The 21,882-nt window shown below is 42.1% G+C and overlaps 1 protein-coding gene across 9 annotated transcripts in view; it reads left to right on the forward strand.

The window, feature by feature from the left end:
• The window catches only part of atp2b2 (ATPase plasma membrane Ca2+ transporting 2), an 830,803-nt gene that overhangs the window by 795,383 nt on the left and 13,538 nt on the right, over positions 1-21,882 (forward strand). For 4 of the 9 annotated variants that reach the window (XM_080181801.1, XM_080181802.1, XM_080181805.1 and 1 more), the window contains 4 exons: positions 5,065-5,276; positions 7,559-7,666; positions 10,840-11,022; positions 19,497-19,583. In XM_080181801.1, coding sequence (XP_080037927.1) covers positions 5,065-5,276; positions 7,559-7,666; positions 10,840-11,022; positions 19,497-19,583 — 590 coding nt within the window. Of the gene's footprint in view, positions 1-5,064; positions 5,277-7,558; positions 7,667-10,839; positions 11,023-19,496; positions 19,675-21,882 lie in introns of all 9 variants that reach the window. The other 5 variants (XM_080181804.1, XM_080181807.1, XM_080181814.1 and 2 more) reach the window with 2 other exon arrangements.

Genomic DNA, 21,882 nt, shown 5'->3' on the forward strand with positions numbered 1-21,882 from the left:
AAGCCTACTTGTGACATTAATAAATATAAACTTTAAAAAAAAAGTTTCCCAATGGGTGGGAAAGTGGGAGACTTTCCCTTCTGCTTTTTGGCATACTTCATGGGATGAATTTGTGGAACTCTGTTCTACACTCCCATTACAGCCCTCCAGCTGACATTTCCTGGCCCACTGCATTGCTCAAGCAGCGCAGTGAACCAGGAAAATTGCGCCCACAATGTTCAATGTGGGTTATCATGGCTGCTATTCTTGAGAGATTCAGTATTTTAGAATAGTCATTCCGAGCCATGTTTTGAGTAGATCTGTATTTTGTGTTTGTACTTACTGCCTGGTCACAACAGCATAAAATATGTTTCAGGTATAAATTAATAAGGCTTAATTTACAACATTATGTTTTAAAACATGATAAAGGGAGACATTAACTTCTTGGAAAAACACTTGGCAGATTGCTTTTCATTGTGAAAAGTAAGGACTATTCATCCTGTTTGTCACAATGAGGAAAGACTTTGTCTACAAGTCATGTGCAAGCCCATTTAAATTGAATGTAAACTGGACCATGATTTCCTGTCAAAATAATGGTATGGCTAATGGTGTTCACCGCTATTTGTGGGTGGACTGTGCAGCAACTTCAGCATAGGGGCAGATGTGCAGCTAAAATCAAATATCCAAAACAATGGCATCTTGCTGCATTGAATGATATGGATTTGCAAGGTCGATAGGAACAGAGCACACGACAGGAAGTTAAGTCTTTTCCATTTCAGGTTAAGCACCCTTTAATCAGCGTGATCAGTGTTGTCTTCTCCTAAGCAATCTGACATCACAAATTAACCATTTCAAGTGTGAAGTCTCACTTAACTGTTGTTAAAGATTTACTATAACGCGTTAAATAAAATCCATTTTCGCTTCTCTCAATCCAATCTTTTCTCTCTCTCTCCATTTCACTTTCTGCACTTGATGTGACACTGGATTTACCCACTGTGTGTAGACTTTCTCCTCAGTCCCTGTGCTGTTAATTTCACAATCTTTCAATCTAATTTGTTAAGGTAATACATCGTTCATTGTCCTGTTAGTCCAGGTCCTTGATGACCTGTTGTCCTTACTGTGACATTGTCAGCTCATACTTTCAGCCAATGAATAAAGTGTAGAAACTTAAACATGCAAAGGCAAGTCTAGCTAGAGGCACCCAACATTAGATGCTTTGTTAGGTAACAACAAGACCATAAGATATAGCAGCAGAATTAGACCACTCGGCCCATTAAGTCTGCTCCATCATTTAATCATGGCTGATCTTTTTCGCATGCCCATTCTCCTGCCTTTCCGCATAACTCCTGATCCCATTATCAATCAAGAACCTATCTATACAAGATTGGTTACTATGGCAAAAGGTGAACCAGGACATAGAAACTAGAAGCAGGAATAGGCTATTTGGCTCTTTAAGCCTGCTCCGCCATTCATTTTGATTATGGCTGATCATCAACTTCAATATCCTGATTCCCTCCCTTTCCCCATATCCCTTGATCTCATTAATTCCTAGAACTAATTTCTTCTTGAAATCAGACAATGTTTTGGCCTCAACTGTGATAGTGAATTCCACACATTCACCACCCTCTGGGTGAAGAAATTTCTCCTCAAGATCCAGTGAAACTGGCAAGATTGCGACTTACAATTTTTGCTAACCCTCACTGGTGATGTAATCAGGTTCACACCCATTTCTGACTAAAATACATTTTAATATATTTGCATTTAATTAAAAATCCCTGCCACATATTGGCCCCTCACTGTATTTTCATACCTTTACAATGTGACATCACGTCAGTGAGGTTCACAACAGGTTCATCCAGATGTGAACCTGTCGTAGGATCCCCTCATGGGCATGAAGGCGAGTATAGCCCCAAGAGAGAAGGATATAACCGGGCACTGCCTCCTAGTACAGTTTTGCACTGCCCGGTGCCAACATGGCAGTAGTGCCAACCTGTGCTGGGGTAGTGCCAATCTGGTGGTGCCAACCTGTGCCAGGAGGCAGTGCCTGGGGCAAGCCCAAGTGGGAGTCTCATGGGGGAGGGATTCATTTTTATGTAGTGCTGGGTGTTGGGGAGTGACTGTGAGAACTGGGGGTGCTATGATGATTGTTTGAGGGGGCGCTGATGTTGGCATTGACTGTTTTGAAGGTGGGGGGGGATGGGGATCTGATTGTGATGGGGGAAGGGGATTGGGGGGATGCCAAGTCTGATTGCAGGAGTGGGTGAGGAAGAGATGCTGGTTCTGATCAGGGTGGGGGTGAGTCCCTCAGACCTCCATGGTGGAGTGGGGGGGGGGGATGGGAAATTATTCTTCCTCTGATTGGGGTGTCCTTTAAAAACGGTGGCCAAATCTCAGTGCAGCTGGGCTTTGCCAGTGTTTAGGCCTCACCCCTCTATATGGCAATGAAACATGCCCGCCTGTTTTTTGATAGTGTGTTAGGAGAGCTGGAGAGAAAACTGGCCACGCCGGTTTTCAGTCAGACTGTGACACTTTACCAAATTCTGGTAAGATAGCCCCCTATGACTCCACATTTTCCTGAGAGCTGAGAGAAACGTCTGCAAATATTAAAAACCAGTTTGAGAATATCCAAAACATTGCTACCATTATTCTTAATTGCACCAAGTCTTGTTTATCCATACTGTGTACTCGGTGACTCTCAATTAAGCAAAACCCCAGTTGTAAAATTCTCATCCACATTTGTAAATCCCTCCATGACCTCTCCCCTCCCGATGTCTGTAATCTCCTCCAACACCACAGCCCTCAGTGATATCTGTGCTCTGCTAGTCCCGGGCATCAGTGATTTTAATCATTCCACCATTGGTGGCCATTCCTTCAGCTCTGAAATTGTCTTCTTAAACCTCTCCACTTCTCCGTCTCTCTTTCCTCATTTAAGATGTTCCTTAAAGCCATAAGACCATAAAACCATAAGATATAGGCCATTCGGCCCATCATCTGCTCCACCATTCAATCATGGTTAATAAGTTTCTCAGCCCCAGTCTCCCACATTTTCCCCATTACCTTTGATCCCTTTTCCAATCAAGAACCTATCTGTCTCTGTCTTAAATACACTCAATGACCTGGCCTCCACTGCCTTCTGTGGCAATGAATTCCATAGACTTGCCACTCTCTGGCTGACAAAGTTCCTCCTCATCTCGGGTCATCCCTTTACTCTGAGGCTGTGGCATCGAGTTCTTGCCTCTCCTATTAGTGGAAACATCTTCCCCATGTTCACTCTATCCAGGCTTTCCATTATTCTGGAAGTTTCAATGAGATCTCTCCGCATCCTACTGTTCTTTGATTAAGCTTTATACCATCTGCTTGATATTGCCTTGCTTGCAGTGATAACTGTTGCTTGATAACACTCCAGGGAAGCACTGTGGGACATTTTAAAGCATTAAGGCACAATACAAATGAAAGTTGTTGAGATGAAGGCTTGAATTTTACTGCCTGCCCATTATGGAATCGGAATGGGCGAGGGGAGGATAATAGAAATGTCCGTTGACCTCAGGCGGGATTTTATGGTTTCGGGACGAGCAAGGCCATAAAATCTTGGCCTAGACTTAAAAGTCACCTTTTTAATAGATAAATCCGCTTCAGAATATGCACAATGTTTTTGGCCTACACAAACAAGATATACTTCAAGCAAGGTACATATAAAATAATTTATTTTATCTTGGGAAATAAAATGGCACCACAGGTCAGTAATAAATATGTGAAAATATTTGCTTCTGTTACTCTGAAAATGTAATGCCTGTTTTTCATGATTTGTACAGAATGATATTAGGTCTATTATAATACTGATTATCATTGAAAATCTAATAAACATCAAGCAGCTTATTAGTTACAGAAAGCTGCAGGGAGGATGAATGGTGAGTTAGGATTCATTCCATTCCAAAAAAAGTCATTAAAAATGGCATTGCTCATTTTTTCTCTTCCTTCTCAGGGTTTCTCATTTAGCAATGAGCATTGTTGTGTCAAATTTATTCCAAATATTTCCATTGTGGAATTCTCTGCAGAAATGTGTTTGTGTAGTGTCAGCAGTGTAAGGAAACAGACTCATTTATTGTGCATCCAGAAAACCTGGGTGGAATTCTCCACCCGGGGGGGAAAACTGGAGTAAATCACGCTGTTTTTTTTCTCAGCGGGATTTCAGACTAGAATCTCCCGCACTCTGTGCACTGCAGAGGCCTCCAGTGTGAATATCATTACATTTCAGGGGATGGGGCCTATTCACGCTGGAGAGGCTGGAATCAGTGGGCCTACGCACATGCGGAAATCCGGAGCTGGGAGATGTGTGCAGCAGGAACACACGCACGAATTCCGCTCATGCCCGGATGTGAGATTCTCCCACCACACTGCTCTAGAAAATTAGCGTGGTGGGATGGGACAATTCCACAGCACACTCCCCCCCCCACCCCGCCCCAAATTTTGATATCAGGCTTCTCCATGCAAGTGTTACTTGCCTTCAGGATGGCAGAGACTTTGCTCAAGATACTTTGCTCATCCTTCTGACAAATTCAAATTGCTATGTAGCAACAATAATACCCTGCTTTTATATAGCATCTCACACATTGTGCAGTGACCTTGGGGCATATTTCAGAGTCCAATTCAGTCAAAATTGAATGTTGAGCCAAAGGAGGTGATATTAGGGGGAAATATTGGGGAGGGCACAGGTGGCACAATGGTCAGCACTACTGCCTCATAGTGTGAAGGACCAGGGTTCAATTCCAGCCTTAAGTGACTGTGCAGAGTTCTCCCCGTGTCTGCATGGGTTTCCTCCTGGTACTCCAGTTTCCTCCCCCACACCAAAGATGTGCAGGTTAGGTTGATTGGCCATGCTAAATTGCCCCTTTAGTGTCAGGGAGACCAGCAGGGTAAATATGTGAGGTTACAGGGATAGGGTCTGGATGGGATTGTTGTTGGTGCAGGCTTGACGGGCTGAATGGCCTCACTCTGCACTGTAGGGATTCTGTGATTAAAAGCAGTGTATTTTTCATGTATATTTACTCGAAGCAGTAAGCTGTGCTGTTGTTTGCTTGTTTTCAGGGGAGACCATTTTCAATATTGACAGTGGCAGAAATGCACCGTTGCATGCCCCACCATCTGAGCACTACACCATCATCTTTAACACTTTTGTCTTGATGCAACTCTTCAACGAAATCAACGCACGCAAGATACACGGGGAGAAAAATGTGTTTGACGGCATTTTCAGAAATCCCATCTTCTGCAGTATTGTGTTCGGCACTTTTGCAATTCAGGTATTGGAAAACAGAAATTTCTGATAAATTAGCCGCTGCACAAGCATTTTTTTTCTATGAATGGCACAGTGATGCTTTCATAAGCTACAAATAAAGATTAGTCAGAAACAGTGGTTTACAGTCATAATCATTGTTTCACTGAGAAGTGATTTAATCCTTGAATATTGTTACGCCAATTTGAAGAACTGTAGCTTGTTATAGAATGTTTCCTTCATCAGAATATTGCATTGTTTTCTTTCTCACTGGGATTATTTTTTGCTGGGAGTATCTCCTTAAAAGTCTGCCACTGCATCTCCGGTGTCATCACTACTGTTAACGTTTAACCTAGTTTCCAAGTTCACTTCAATCATCTCTACCTTCATACTGCTATAATTACTTTTATTTATATTTAAAACACTAGTCTCAGACACACACTTCTCAACTTCAAACTGAATGTGAAATTCTGTCACATTAAGATCACTGTTCCCTAGAGGCTCCTTTACTAGATGTTTATTGATTAAGCCGGTTTCAGCACATATTAGCAGGTTTTGAATAGCCTGTTCCCTGGTTGTAGCTAGTGAATTTTCCAGACTACCTTTGCCAATCTGATTCACACAAACTACACGTTAATTAAAGTCATCAATTGTGGAAACTTCCTTACAAGCCCCATTTATTCCTTTACGAGCCTCCTGTATTCTCTGTCCTACAGTGTAACTACTGTTAAGAGGCCAAAAGCTACTCCCACAAGTGATCCCTTAGCCTGCTTATTTATCATTTATCCGAACTGATTCTACATCTTGCTCTTTCAAGCTCAGTTCATCTCTCACTACTGTACTAATGTCACCTTTAATTACCAGAGCTACCCCGCCATCTTTTTCTAGTATCCTCTCCTTCTGAAATGTCAAGTATCCTTCAATAGTCAGGTCCTGCCTCGGTCACCCTGTAATCCTGTAATAGCCACAAGGTCATACATACATATTTCTATCTGTGTTAACAACTCATTGATTTTTAACGAATGCTGCGTGCAGATATAGGGATTTAACTTGTTTTTTAACCATTTTTTGCATTCGTTGGCCTTATTTGCCTTCTTCTGTATATATGATCAGTCCCTTCCTATCCTTCTTACCACACTTCGGTTACCATTACCCAAATCATGAATCTCATCTGTCACCTTGTAGTTTGTTTCATTTTCTGCATCTTGCTTCACATGACCCCTTCCGCCCACTATTTAATTGACAGCCTTTTTTTCTACCACCCTTGTTATGTTGACTTGCCAGAACCCTAGTCCCAGCAAGCTTCAGGCTAACTCTGTCTCGATAATACAGTTCCTACTTTCTTCACTATTGGTGCCTTTGCCCTAGGAATTGAAACCCATTACAGTAGTCTCTGAGCCATGCATTCATCTCTGTAATTGCACTTACTCTACCCCAATTGTCTTCAGGTAATAATCCAAAGATTATTTGAGATTTTTCTCTTTAATTTAGCCCCTAGCTGCTCATAATCCCTAAGTAGAACCCCTACCCAGCTCCTATCTCTGCTGTTGGTATCCACATCGACCACAGCAACTAGATTCTATTCCCCCCCACGCCCCCACCAACTTCCCCTGCTCCTATAAGTTCCTCTCTAACTTAGAGGTGATGTCCAAAATCCTGTTGCTCCCTCTCAGCCACAAAGAACTGTATTTATCCCCCTGAGTCAACTGTCCAGATCAAGATAAACTTACTGGGACAGTCCAACAGTTGAATCAAGAATATCTTTGGTCAATATTGCTGTGTAGCACACAATATTGCTTCAGATTTTATGATACAAAATGGACATATCAGCAAATTTGAAGCCCATGGAATTAAAGAATGACAAAAGCAACACAGATACAAAGTTGGCAGAGTGACCAGAAACAAACCGGCATTCTCTGGCCATTTATGCTCTGCTGCCACAGTTAGCGTGGACCAAGAATTTGGAGCTCAGCAAATCTCTGTTTGCTGCAGCAGGACCAGAGAATCCCGCCAGCATGGATGGCTAGAGAATTCAGGCCAGAGTGTAGCAGTGAATGATTGTTTATCAGACTGGAGGTAAGTATAGTATGGGATTCCCCACAATAGCTGCTGTTATCATCGCTTTTCTTGATAGGTGGGGACTTGATGGGCCGAATAGGCTCCTTCTGTGCTGCAGCCATTCTATGATTCAAAATACAGGATTCAACTCGTGTACCAGAGTAATTTAGAAATAAACATCAAAATCTGTGACTGCGTTCTTTTAAAAGGCAGATTCTGATTTCTGTTTGTTTTCTCCCTCCACTGCCGCAGATTTTAATCATTCAGTTTGGTGGCAAGCCTTTCAGTTGTATTCCGCTGCAAGTAGACCAGTGGTTATGGTGCATCGTGCTGGGAGTGGGAGAGCTGCTATGGGGACAGGTAATGATTTATTCTGAACTCGTAAAGAAACATTGTAAAATATATTCATCTCCTCCACAAGCGGCACGATGGCACAGTGGTTAACACTGTTGTTTCACGGCTCCAGGGACCTGGGTTCAATTCTCAGCTTAAGTCACTGTCTGTGTGGAGTTTACACATTCTCCCTGTGTCTTCCGCAGGTGGAGGTCCACCTCGTTGTCAAACGAGGGGCATGCACACGGTGGGTCGTGCGTGGGCTGCTCTTAGAGGTTCCGGGAGTGGCCTAGTACTTCGTGTCGGTGTGTGTGCTTGATCCTGGACTGGTAGACTGGCGCGGCAACAGCTCGGTAACTAGCACTGCTGGCTGTGCAGATACATGGATTTGGGCCAGTGTCTGTGGGAGTTTGTGCATTCTCCCCTGTGGTTGCGTGGGTTTCCTCCGGGCGCTCCGGTTTCCTCCCACACCCCAAAGATGTGCTGTTAGGCTGATTGGTTTACCAAATTGACACTATTCTCCCCTGAATCTGGCTAAGTTAGGGGTTCCATTCGTAGACACGCAGGGTAGAATAGGTGTAGAGTGATGCGGCGGCGCGGGCTCGTTGGGCCGAAGGGCCTGTTTCCCGTGCTGGGTTGTTCTTTGTTCTTTGTTCTTTGTCTGCGTGGGTTTCCTCTGGGTACTCCGGTTTCCTCCCACACTTCAAAGATGTGTGTGTTAGGTTGATTGGCTGTGCTAAAAATTGCCCCTTAGGGTCCTGAGATGCATAGGTTAGAGGGACGAGTGTGTAAATATGTAGGGATATGGGGGTAGGGCCTGGGTGGGATTGTGGTCAGTGCAGACTCAATGGGCCAAATGGCCAAAGGGCTTCTATGATTCTATGACAAGCTCATGATTGTAAGTGTCATCTATAGCAGTTCAAGATGGGGGCTACACAAATCTGAATAGCCCCTTCAAAATGTTTTGGTGCAGAACTCCAAATCAACCAACTTTGGAGCAGGTAACATTAAGTATATGGGTATAGAGGCCATGTAAAAATTCTAAAGAGCTGTTGTACAAAGTAGTATCACAAGACCTATTTAAAACAACCGAACAACTGGGATCCCAGCCATTATTCCATTTTCCCCCAAGTTAAAGAAAAACTCTTTTAAAGGGTGTCAGAGAGGTGTTGGGGTCTTTACTTCCCAAATTTCATAACGTGCCACCAAGGCGCAGTGCATAAAGTCTGCACAGTTATAGAGTCATAGAGGTTTACCGCATGGGAACAGGCCCTTTGGCCCAACTTGTCCATGCCACCCTTTTCTTTTTAAACCCATAAACTAATCCCAATTGTCCGCATTTGGCCCATATCCCTCTATACTTTTTAAAAGACAAAATTGTACCCACTTCTACTACTACTCACATTATTAAACTCTAAGATTACATGTGGATAGCTCTCAAACCACTCCCGCATAATGGAGCTCAAAGTAATTAGTTTATCCAAGAATATAAGCCAGGGACAGTAACACTGAAATTTGCACCTTTGTTGTAAAATTGTGATGCTATCAGTGAAGAGTTACAGAGGATTACTTTTTATCATTGACCCCAATCAAACTGTGTAACAATGTTAAACCATAGCTTGTCTCCGATTACTGTGCATGATGGCATAAGAAGTTACTGTAGCCTGATAGAACTAGATTCAGAGCTTTCTGCTCATTTTAGGAAACAGTAAGCAGTCTCACAACACTAGGTTAAAGTCCAACAGGTTTATTTAGTATCACGAGGTGAGTCACCTGATGAAGGAGCAGTGTTCCGAACATTCGTGATATCGAATAAACCTGTTGGACTTTAACCTGGTGCTATGGGACTTCTTACTGTGCCCAACGCAGTCAAATGCCAGCATCTGCACATCATGCTTTAAGAAAGGCATTGGGAGGAATTCTCTGGCCATGCTCGCCTGAAATCCAGAAATTCCCGCCCGACTTCAATGGACCTTTATAATGTCCTCCCCATCCCCGTCTACTAGAATTCCAGCGGCGGGTGGGATGGGAGAATTTCGGCCATTGCGTTCACTGTCCATTAGAATGATCAGCCTCGCAGCGACTTCCTCAAGTATGGTGTTGGCCAAGTTTTGAAAGGCACATTAATTCTTTGCCAGACACCAAGGTATATTGCATCAGCAGCATATTCTTAGGGGGTAATAAAACAGCTGCCAGACTGTCTCTGAATTCATAATTCCATGAGGAACTGTTTTACAAACAAAAACTTTTTCAGACTTTACATAGTTATGATTGTCAGCTTTGGTTGGGATTATTCGTACAGATTTCTCACTGGAACTCTGACTGCTCTGTTCAGTTAAGCAGACGGTTTTCCCTCATCAATAACATGTTAGTAATTAATAATGTCCAGGTGAAGCAGTGGCGTAATGGTATTGTTGCTGGACTAGTAATCCAGAGACCCAGGGTAATACCCAGGTTCAAATTCCGCCATGGCAGACAGTGAAATTTGAATTCAATAAAAACCTGGAATTAGAAGTCTAATGATGACTATGAAACCATTGTAAAAACCCAACAGGTTCATTAATATCCTTTAGGGAAGGAAATCTGTCATCCTTATCTGGTCGAGCTTACATGTGACTCCAGAGGGAGAACTTCCTGTTGCATTTGCACCAAAACTGGAAAATCCCACCCGAGGTCAACAGATCTTTGCATGGTCCAACCCCTCGCCTGCTGCGATTCCTGTGGCGGGATGGGATGGGAAAACTTCACAACAGATGTGACAGCAATGTGGATGACTCTTAATCTCTCTCAGGGATGGGCAATAAATGCTGGCCCAGCCAACGATACCCACATTCCATGAATGGATTAAAGAAGCGTTCAAAGAAAATGAAGAAAAAACACAATTTCTTTGACGTCTGTTTGATTTTTCAGTTGCGCTGTTGCAAAAAGTGTCCCGGAAATGAATGTTTAATTGCTGGCAGGCTCTATAATTCTGGAATGTTTTGTATAATTCTCTGGGCATTAAAAAGAGTCTCAGTCTAACAAGCCTCTGTCCTTCCTTCCTTCCTGCATTTCATACTTTGGGACTGAGTGTCCCAAAAAAAAGAGAAATCAATCTTTTAAATTGTTTGTGGTTTCCTCACTGATAATTGAATAAATCATTGTGTTTTCTTCCTGCCTGATGCAGAAGAAGAGTTTAATAGCTCATGTCCTTTTCTCAGGTTATATCCTCCATTCCAACTAATCGGTTGAAGTTTCTGAAGGAAGCAGGCCATGGAACTCAGAAGGATGACATCCCAGAAGAGGAACTCAATGAAGATGCTGAAGAAATTGATCATGCAGAGAGAGAACTTAGGCGAGGACAGATTCTTTGGTTCAGAGGTCTGAACAGGATCCAAACTCAGGTACGCTCAATGCCATTAGGACTACGAACCATGGTTAAAAAACATATTCAGCAATCATATTAATCCTCATTATAAACAGATACCATATTAGATCCTTTATTTGGAGGATACAATTGGCCAAATGGATTCATTCTGTACTGCATTGCTCTATGTTAAATAGTTGCTTTTGCATACTGTTTTCAATGAATAGGAACAGATTTACACAAGACAGTTTAATGTTCCCCTCTCTGATTTTGTGTTAAATGTCGCTGTAGTGTTGTTCCACCTGTACAAATATAGGTTGGTTGCTTCACCTTGTGAGCTTCATCTGGGAAGCAGTTACCTGTCCTCAGCACTTTCCTTTAATGGATCATCTCGGCTTATATGAAAGAAGTAACAACAATTTTTCAATGACATAGGAATAAATTACATGGATTTGGAGAGGTTTGTGAGTTGACCAAAAGAAATAAATAAGGGAACATTGTTACATTGGAAACAAACTTCCAGATAAATATACCTAAAGGTACAATAGAATCATGGAATCCCTACAGTGCATCGAATCTGCACGGGCAACAATCCCACCTTGACCCAATCCCCATAACCCCACATATTTATCCTGCTAGTCCCCCTGACAATTTAGCATGACCAATCAACCTAACCCGCACACCTTAGGACTGTGGGAAGAAACTTGAGCACCCAAGGGAAATCCACACAGACATGGGGAGAACATACAGACTCCACACAGTCACTCAAGACCGGAATTGAACCTGGGTTCCTGGTGCTGTGTGACAGCAGTGCTAACCGCTATGCCACCATAATGCCCCTCAATGACTCACATCTATTAATGCTCAGAATAGCTGACCATTGAGTTCAGTGAATCATAAACAAAGAGAACAAACCACCATCTAGTTCAATGAATTGTCACAGTATGGAATAGGCTGCCATCTGTTTTCGTGATTCATTGACATTTGGAATAGATACCAACTAGTTCAGTGAATTTTCAACAGAGAGAAGAGATCACATTCCAGCTGAATGCATTGTTAGCATATAGAACAAAAACAGCATTGAGTTCAGTGAATTGTTAACATATAGAAATAAACCACCATCTGGTTCAGTGCCTTGCTAATATATAGAACAAATCACTGCCTAAATCAGTGGCTTGTTAACATAGATCACCATCTGGTCCAGTGAATGCGGATTTGATGGAAGCATTCAAAATGGGATGAAATCCTGATCCAATGGATGAATTCAAACAGGAAGAGAGGGCAATGCTTTGAACAGCTCTTGATTGGATCAGGAAGATTCTAATAAGTTGTGTGGACTAGTCACGTTCTTGTCTGTTATGTTCTTATGTTCAACTAGTCCAGGCTTTTGGCATTAAAATTCCAGGAATAAGATTCAAATTAAGAATAACTAATGTTGTATGTAAGCATTGCAATGATCCAATTGGTCTGTACATTACACTGATGCTATCTTCGACTTGCTACATTTTGATATATCTTTACTACTCAGATGCAATGTCTCTATCTTGATCTCGAATGTGCTATCTAATTTTTGCTCATGTTGACACATTAATTTGCTTGGCTTCAAGGCATTATGAATGTTTGTTTTATGCAAATTGCTCCATGTTGTATTGTCAAACATTTTCTAGTTGTCTTTGGCAACCTTTCATCTACAAAAAAAGATGGACCTGCAGCAAACAATTTAATCCAGATTGGGTCATTTCATACAGCCCACCTTCCCCGATGGCTTAAGAGGCCAATCTTTGTACCACACATGGAGCTTCCAGATGTCACTGTGGGTTGTTATTTTCAGTGTTGGCATATGTTGCCGAGCCAATGGTTATTGCTCACTGTTGCCGAGCCACTGGCAGATTATGCTCACCCATTTTCCTCCGTCATCAGCAAATGAATCCTAACTACGATAAACAATGTTTAAGGTCTTCATTTCACACTTGCAAGCGTCATTAAAGCAGAACTTCGGCCATCCAACAGGTGATCTGGCTCCGGTTACTTCACCATGCTAAAGTCCTTGGCTGCGTGGCCATCTTTCACCCTGCAGATAGAATTCACAAATATGACTGGCCAAATGTACTCCTTCCAAGCTGTAGCCACGCTATGATTGCATGAAATATTAACATTTTCTAAAAGTATATAAAAAGGAAGAGAGTAGCTAAAGTCAACATTTGGTCCCTTGGAGGATGGAACTGGAGAATTAATCATGGAAAAGAAGGAAATGACAGAGACTTTGAGCAAATAGTTAGGACAGGATTTTCCAGCTGCGCTCACCCCAAGACCAGAAAGTCCCACCCGAGGTCAATGGACCTTTGCATGGTACACTCCTATCCCCGCCCCTCCACCCCGCCCCCCGCCTGCTACGATTCCCATGTCAGACAGGATGGGAAAATTCCACCCTTTGTATCTGCCTTCATAGCTCAAGACTCTTAAAGCATCCTAACAATAGGAAGAAATCAGGAGACGTTGATGGAGAGAAGATCTTAAAACAATCATTGTCACTAAAGAAAAATGCTTTGAAAACTAATGGGACGGAAGGTTGATATGTCCCCTAAATCTTGATGTCTTCATCTATCTTAAGAGAAGTGCTGCAACGGTGGGACATATATTGGTTGCGATCTTCCAAAATTCCTTTGACTCTACAAAGTGCCCAGCAGATTGCAAAATTGGAAATTTATACTCCCTCTCAAGAAAAGAGGGTGACAGAAAACACGAAACTCCCACCTATTTAGCCTAACATCTGACAGTGGGAAAGCACTGAAATCCATTATTAAGGAAGGAGTAGTAGGACATTTAGGAAATGTCATGTAATCAGGCAGAGTCAATATGGGCAACATCTTGGGTTGCCTGGACAGGCTTGCGCCCAGCCCAAAATTGTGTGCCACATATCATTGCGCTCCATGATATTTCAGTTGGCGTGCATGCACAACAGTCAGGAGCCTGCCTGCTGACAATTAACTCAGCAATTATCTCACCATCAAGTCAATTAAAAGCGATTTTACGTGGCTCACCGACATTTACGGTTGACAGTGGTCCAGTTGGCCTTGCCACCCCTCATGTCTTCCCTAAAATCTTGATCCAGATTGGGATGAAATGTCTGGCGTAGAATGAAATTTCAAAAGATGTGAGGAGAATGAAGTTTTCTGAGTTCTGCAGCTTGCACAGGTCTGCAGCTCCCATAGAGGAGCCCTGCAGGAATCTAGGTGTTTTGTACATGAATCACAAAAGTACAGCAAGGAATTAGGAAGGCAATTAGAAAGTTGGCAAGAGAAATGGAATATCAAAGTCGGGAAGTGTTGCTATAATTGTATTGAGATGGGTAAGACCACAATTTGAGGACTGAGTACAGGTTTGCATTGGAGGCACTTCAAAGAAAGTTCATAGGATTGATTCCTGGGATGAAAGGATTGTCCAAGGTTGAGCAGATTGCACCAAGTTTAGAAGAATGATAAACGACCTTACCGAAACATATAAAATTCTGAGGGGAGGTTTGACAGTGTTGATGCTGACAGTGAATCTAGAACCAAAGGACACAGTTTCAAAGGACATAGCTGCCCATTTAAGACAGAGATGAGAAGGAATTCCTTCTTTCAGAAAGTCACAAATCTCTGGAATTCTGTATCCCAAAGATCTGTGAAGGCTGGGTCATTGAATTTTGAACTCCAAGGAGTCAAGGATTATGGGGGGACACACAGGAAAGTGGAGTTGAGGCCAAGAACAGATCAGCCATGATCTTAGCGAATGAAGGTTCAAAGGGCCATATGGCTTACTCCAACATACGTCGAATGATCTTATATTCTTCAATATTTGATTACTAGGTAAATCAAGAAGGACAGTAAAGGCAACCAACATTCAAACCACAGATTAAAATATCAAACACACTTCTTTCCTCGCCCTGCAATGAGTTCCGACACTTGCCAACTCCCTTGCACTCTGGTAAAATCTGCACTGAGGTGAAGCTACTCCACATTAATTCTTTTATTAATAATTTACTTCTAAAGTTTATTTAATAGTCACAAGTAGGCTTACGTTAACACTGCAATGAGGTTACTGTGAAATTCCCCTAGTCGCTACACTCCGGCACCTGTTTGGGTCAACGTACCTAACCAGCAAGTCTTTCAGACTGTGGGAGACAACCGGAGCATCTGAAGGAAACCCATGCAGACACAGGGAGAACATGCAGACTCCACACAGGCAGTGACCCAATCCAGGAATCAAACCCAGGTCCCTGGCCGTGTGAGGCAACAGTGCTAAACACTGTGCCACCCCACTACTTCTACTTGCTCAAATTAACATTTTTAACTTCCCTGGCCTTACTTTAAATCAACATCCTAGTTTAGAGAGAGAAAAAAGAAGAGAAATACTCGTCAGCGACTCATTTACTTGCTTTCCCGTGATGTTGCAAAAAATTCAGTTCTGCTTTTTCCGTTTTCTGATTGGAAAGTTGTCCGTCTCCTTCTGCTGCAGCTTTCAGCTAATTTCAGTCTGGGCCTCGTATCTCAAGCTAAATTGAACTATGTGCCGTCAGTTCCCTCACAGCTCCGTCTGCTCTTTCTGCTGCGCCCAACTATCATGCAAAGTCTCCAATTTCTTGCAATAACTCAGTATTCTTCATCGAGCCTAAAAGTAGCCAAATACTCACTGCACAGTACAAGATGAATGTTTCCAGTGAAGCATCTTCTGATATATACGCTGGCATGCACTGGCTGAGCTAACAGTGGGACTTCTTACTGGCATGTGGGAAAATTAATATTCTACCTGAAGCCTTTTTTGTAATTACTGTTGCTGAACACAATTCTTAGGTTTGTTTCATGGAATCGTAAGCTGATATTTTACCGGCTCGTCCCGTTCATCGCTGGGCGGAATGAGCTGGTGAAATCGCACGAGGGCCGAGAAACCAGGATCACGCTCGATTTCTCGGCTCTCGCGATTTTACGGGAGCCGGAAACGGGCGAGTGGCTGAGTAATTTATTCAAAAGTATTTAAGTATTAATTTATATTTGTTTAGCGAGCCCGGCGCTCAATCGTCCGGACTCACTTGCCTTTATGGTTTTGCCGGGGGAGGTTCTCTCAGGCGAGGAAAACACCTGCTCACCGTGAACAGGGAACAGGCCTTGCCGGTGGAACCGGAATTGGCCAGAATTGAACCCGGGTCCCTGGCGCAGGGAGGCAGTGCTAAACATTGTGCAATATTTTGCTTAGTGTCCATTGTTTCCTGGTTGAAGTTTTTCAGAATCAGGGCATGAAGGTTATATTTTTGAATCCCTGGAATTTCTCAGAGAAAAAGAAAACTTATCTATTCTTTTACTCTTAATCTAATGTTGACCGCCATTTAAAATATTCAATGATCACAGGGTGTGAAGTAAGTCCACTTAGCCCACCTTCAAAAAAAGGCTCTTGACCAGAAACTGAACTGGACCAGCCATGTAAGTAAAGTGACCCCAAGAGAAGGTCAGAGGCTACAAAAACTGCAGCAAGTAATTTGCCTCCTGATTCCTAAAGCCTGCCCACCAACTACAAGGCACAAGTTTCAGGGAATACTTGCAGCTCCAACAACACTCAAGAAGCTCAACACCATCCAAGAAAAAGCAGCCCACTTGATAGACATCCCATCCGTAATTATTAACTCCCTCCACCACTGACTAAACAGGGGCAGCCATGTGTATAAGATGCAATGCAGGACTCACCAAAACTCCTTACATAGCATGATTGCTACCATCTAGAAGATCAAGGGCAGCAGATACATGGGAACACCGCCACCTGCAAATTCCTCTCCTAGTCACTCACCATCCTGACTTGGAAATATATTACTGCTCTTCCTTCACTGGGGATGGGTTAAAATCTGGAGCTCCCTCTCTGACAGCACGACGGGCATACCCACACTGCAGTGATACAAGAAGACTTCTCACTGCCATCTTCTCAAGGGCAATTAGGGATGAGTAATAAATGCTGGCCTTGCCAGCAAAGCCCACATCCCATAAAACATTTTATTTCCATGACTTTTCCTGGAATCCCATTTAAAGTGTTAAACACCCTGTGGACCAGATTGGTTCAGAGCCAGAAGTCCTCAGTAGATTAGATCAGCTGTAGGTAGAATCAGTAGCTTGAAAAATAAGCTGTAGTTTGCCAAAATAAATGTGACCAATTTCTACATTTCATGCAAGTTCAGCTTGAGTTGAAGGTAGATTAGCTGTCACTTAATGAATGGCGAATCCTTACGTACATGCAATCATATATACAATCCCTACACTGCAGGAGGAGGCCATTCGGCCCATTGAGCCTGCACCGACAACAATCCCACCCAGGCCCAATCCCCAAAGCCCCATGCACTAACCCTGATAATCTAAATATTTATCTTGACAATCCCCCTGACATTAAGGGTCCATTCAGCATGGCCAGTCCACTTAACCCACACACCTTTGGAGTGGGGTAGAAAACCGGAGCATCCGGGTGAAATCCATGCAGACACAGGGAGAATGTGCAAACTCCAGTGACCTGAGGCCGGAATCAAAGCTGGGTCCCTGGCGCTGTAAGGCAGCAGTGCTAACCACTGTGACACCATGTCGTCATTTTCCTGCTGTCGCTCATATAACAAATTTCTGGATAATAATCGGCAAAATAGTATCTCTATATTGCTAGGGATTTGGGATTAATTTGGCGACAATTATTCCCAAATAATTGTCACTTTTTATAACTTGTAATTTTTTAATTCCCAAACCTTTTCAAGCAGATTCCTATTACGCGGCTTTCCAGTGTATCTGAACATCAGATTGTCACTTTGAGGTTAATTATAGTCCCTCGGTCCCTCTGCAACCCTTGGTCAGGTGATTTACCAGAATAGCACTAAACTGAAGACTGTGATTACATGTTCTCTAGTTGCGAAAAGCTGATATACTTGCTGCAGCTCTACTTGAGCTTTCATATTCCAATCCTTAATGCAAGAACGTTATTTTCTGTGAAATGTTGGCTCTTAAGAAAGATCAAAATAGGATTGTACATTATTCTGAAGTTATATAACTACTTGAGGGAATGTTTTGACAGGTTTCTCCTGATCTCCTTCCATAATGTTCGCCAACATCCTGCTGGAGAACCGCACCCACCCACCACCGCCCCCCCCCCCCCACCACCGCCCCCCCCCCCCCCCCGTCCCACCATGGATATTGCAAATGCCTGTACTCAAGAAACATTGAAGATTGCAATAGTATTTGTGTGTCTGCACAAAAATATAATTAAGCTGTCCTTTCTTCATCCATCAAAGAAAAAGGAGCATTTCTACTTTGTGTGTAGTAGTTTAATTTGACTCTAATTCAGCAATAGCTAACATTTTTTTCTGAAATGTTTCCCATTTTTCCTTCTAATTTTCACTCCATCCCCCTCCCCTGACTTTGCCGACTCGTACTGGGTATGGTTGTCTGGGCAGTTATCCAAGTGGTGTGTCCACATGAAACCAGATGGTAACTAAACCACAGAGGCTCTCACTCCTCACTACGGGCAGGACATAATGCGTTGTGATCAAAAGTGACATTATTAGGAAATTTAAACCCCCTGTTTGGGAATACAAAAGCTACCATTCACTCCAACAGTTAACTGTGCTTACATATTCTGTTTGCATTAATGTGAAACAAACTTACTAAGGCGCTATCTGGGTTCTGATGATTGGGTCGCAGACTGATTCAGCTCTCCTCTTGAAGGGACCAATTTTTTATTGACCTTGATTTTATTTTTTGATACTAAAACGTGAAATTAAAAAGCAGGCATACCTCTCCAATTATGGACTCCCAAATTCAGTCAAATACTTGTTCATTTCCAGAGTTGTTCCACTGGTAAATAAGTGAGTACAGGTTGGGAACTAAGTGCGATGCATGGGTTAATTTATTTTTACATTCAAAGGTGAGCTTCATTTTCTCAATAAAAATGAAATGAATGTGGTAGCTCAGTGTTATTGGAAAGTGACTTCGGTTTTCTTTAACAGCCCTAAATAAAAATGACTTAGCAAAATATTGAAATGTATTTTATTAAACTGTGTTGGTAGAAAATTGCATTTTTGTTATATTATTTGTCATAAGGTTGAGTGCCTTTTAGTAACTTTAAATAATCTTAAACTGTGAGATATGAATTATGGCATTGGAATTGTGGATTATTCCCATCTGTTCATGTGATAAGTGAAAATATATTGTTTTAATATTGTGCACGAGAACATAGGCTAGTTCTAATTAAAGTGGTCCAGTTATTTCATCTATGCTCTTATTGAAAACTGGAAGATACAAGACGTTCTCACCTTGGGCTAACATTGGATTTTTATTGATTAGTCAGAGTGCATTTGTTTAAGTTGGGCATTACTTTACTGCAAAAAATTTTCACAGTACTGGGACATGTTTTTTTTTGCTAATTGAATCACGTTTGTGTGTTAAGAGGCACCCAGGCACATTAATCTTGTATCTCCATCTTGAACAAACTTTCTCATTCTCTCCTTCATTGCAGATCGAAGTAGTGAATACATTCAAGAGTGGCACTTCCTTTCAGGGGGCTCTAAGGCGGCAGTCATCCGTTACCAGCCAAAATCAAGATGTAACCAATATTTCTAGCCCTACTCACGTATCGTTATCTACTCCCAATGCTCTTTCCTCTCCTACCAGCATTTCTGCTGCTACTGCTGGGCGTGAGTGTGTACTCTTAATGCACAAGATGATCTTTCACCTCTCCCCACTTTGCTTTTTTAACTATTTTGATACTAATCATCTTGTCAGTCCTTTTGTAGAGTTCAGTATTATTTACTCCTTGGCGACCTGTTATGTGTCTGAAGTGAATGTGTTTGTTTTCTCTAGAGGACTAGACAACCCTAGGCAAAGGGTCCAGCAGGAGGGAGTGAAATGAAGGTTGTGAGTCTGACCTGAGCCTGCAATGAATGTGAACTGCTTGGGCATATGAGTCTAGATATTAGGTTTAAACGTGTGTGTAAACTTTCGAGTATAAGCCCACCGAATGCCAAAAAAAGAAACCTTTTAATTTTACAGTGTTTCATCTGAACTATACACATCCTCTTGCTTTTCCTCCCCCCCCTTTATGTGGCGACTCAGACCAGGCAAACCAACAGCATGATGATGAGCTTTGATTTACTTAAACTATTTTTCCTTCCTTGCAAAATCTTAGACAAAGCCATTGGGGTGTTCATTGCCAAGGACGCTCCTGAGCCTCGCCTCGCCTCCTTTCTGGGTGACTGAGAAGCAGAAGTGGAGAAGGCCCTGGAGCATAAGACCGCCACATGATAATGTCATGAAGTCTTGTCCCAAAGTCTTTTGTCAAATTACAATGCATTTTCTTGTTGTTTGTTTTTCTGTTCTGCCACACAAACAAGATTTTTACTCATTTTTTTTGTCCTGCCTGTGCATTGTCAGTCTTTTTTCTTATATGCTACATTCAAGGACACTGCCTAGATTGTTAAGCGCCTTGACTGCCTAGGCAGTTGCTTCCACATGGTTTCCCCCCCCACCCCACTGTCATTGTTTAACATATTGGAAATATTTTGATGTGACTAAATCTGAGTAAATGTGGCGAGAGTTGATTATAAATTCGCACATTTTAAAGCACAAATCATTTTTGTTTCAAATATTCTCGGCTGTTCCCAGTGGGATAAAGAAAAGCATGCATGTGATGTAGTACTGCATGTTTCATATTCATAGCCTGGGACAACACTTTCTTCAAAATTTATTATATATATATATCGATGGTTTAAAAAAAATGGATGTTAAGATCGGTAACATCTCTGTGCCAGTAGATGGCAACATAGAGCAGGTGATCTGGTCCAACCCAGTCCAAAACTACAAGCCAAATTATTACTCAAAATGAACACAGAAATTAGTTGAATTATATGCCTGTGATGTAGGGGAAAAACAGAGTTTATAAATCAGAATCAGCAAAACTGAAAGATGTCAAGAGTAGAACCCATTTGTCTTAACACCCTGTCAACTAATTCCCCATCAGTAAATTCTGCACCTGATAAATTCCTAGTTTGTTTCCCAATGGAAGATTTATTTTTAAAGTTTATTTGTTATTGTCAGGCTTACATTAACACTGCAATTAAGTTACTGTGAAAATTCCCTAGTCGTCACTCTCTGGTGCCTGTTCAAGTACACTGAGGGAGAATATCAAATCGCCAATGCACCTAACCAACACGCCTTTTGGACTGTGGGAGGAAACTGGAGCACCCAGAAGAAACCCATGCAGACACAGTGGAATGCGCAGACTCCGCACAAACAGTGACCCAAGCCGGGAATCGAACCCGGGTCCCTGGCGCTGTGAGGCAGCAGTGCTAACCACCGCACAGATTCAGTTAGTGAATAGCACATTCATTGTTTGAAGTAAACGGCTTACGTGTCCTAAAACAGATTGGATTATTTAATGACCATGTCCATACACTGAAAAATCAACAGGTAGAATAAATATTTTATTCAAAATAATTCCATTCTTTTTCTATTTGCACAGACTTTGGGTTGATCTTGATGTGTACCACTGTCATTCATCTTATGCTGCTGTCAACGGAAATAAGACAACAGGACATTGAGCTAACTGTAATTATTACTTGGCAAATAAAAAGTTGTCTTCAAAGCTAGCATTCAAAACCAGGCAGTTACAAGATACGATTTATCAAGCTAATTCAATCAAATGTTAAATGGAAGTTCATTTTTCCAATTGCAAAAATTGACAATCGCATTTCATAAGGCCAGCAATTAATTTCAGTACCTAAATCACCAGAAGAAAATAAACAGGGACAGGAGTAGGCCATACAACCCCTTGAGCCTGCTCTGCCATTCAATAAAGATCATGGCTGATGCCTTAATTACTTCATTTCACTCCTAAATAGTCAACC

This window comes from Carcharhinus amblyrhynchos, chromosome 3 (genome assembly GCF_965287045.1).
Source record: "Carcharhinus amblyrhynchos chromosome 3, sCarAmb.v2.hapA, whole genome shotgun sequence".
NCBI lineage: Eukaryota > Metazoa > Chordata > Chondrichthyes > Carcharhiniformes > Carcharhinidae > Carcharhinus > Carcharhinus amblyrhynchos.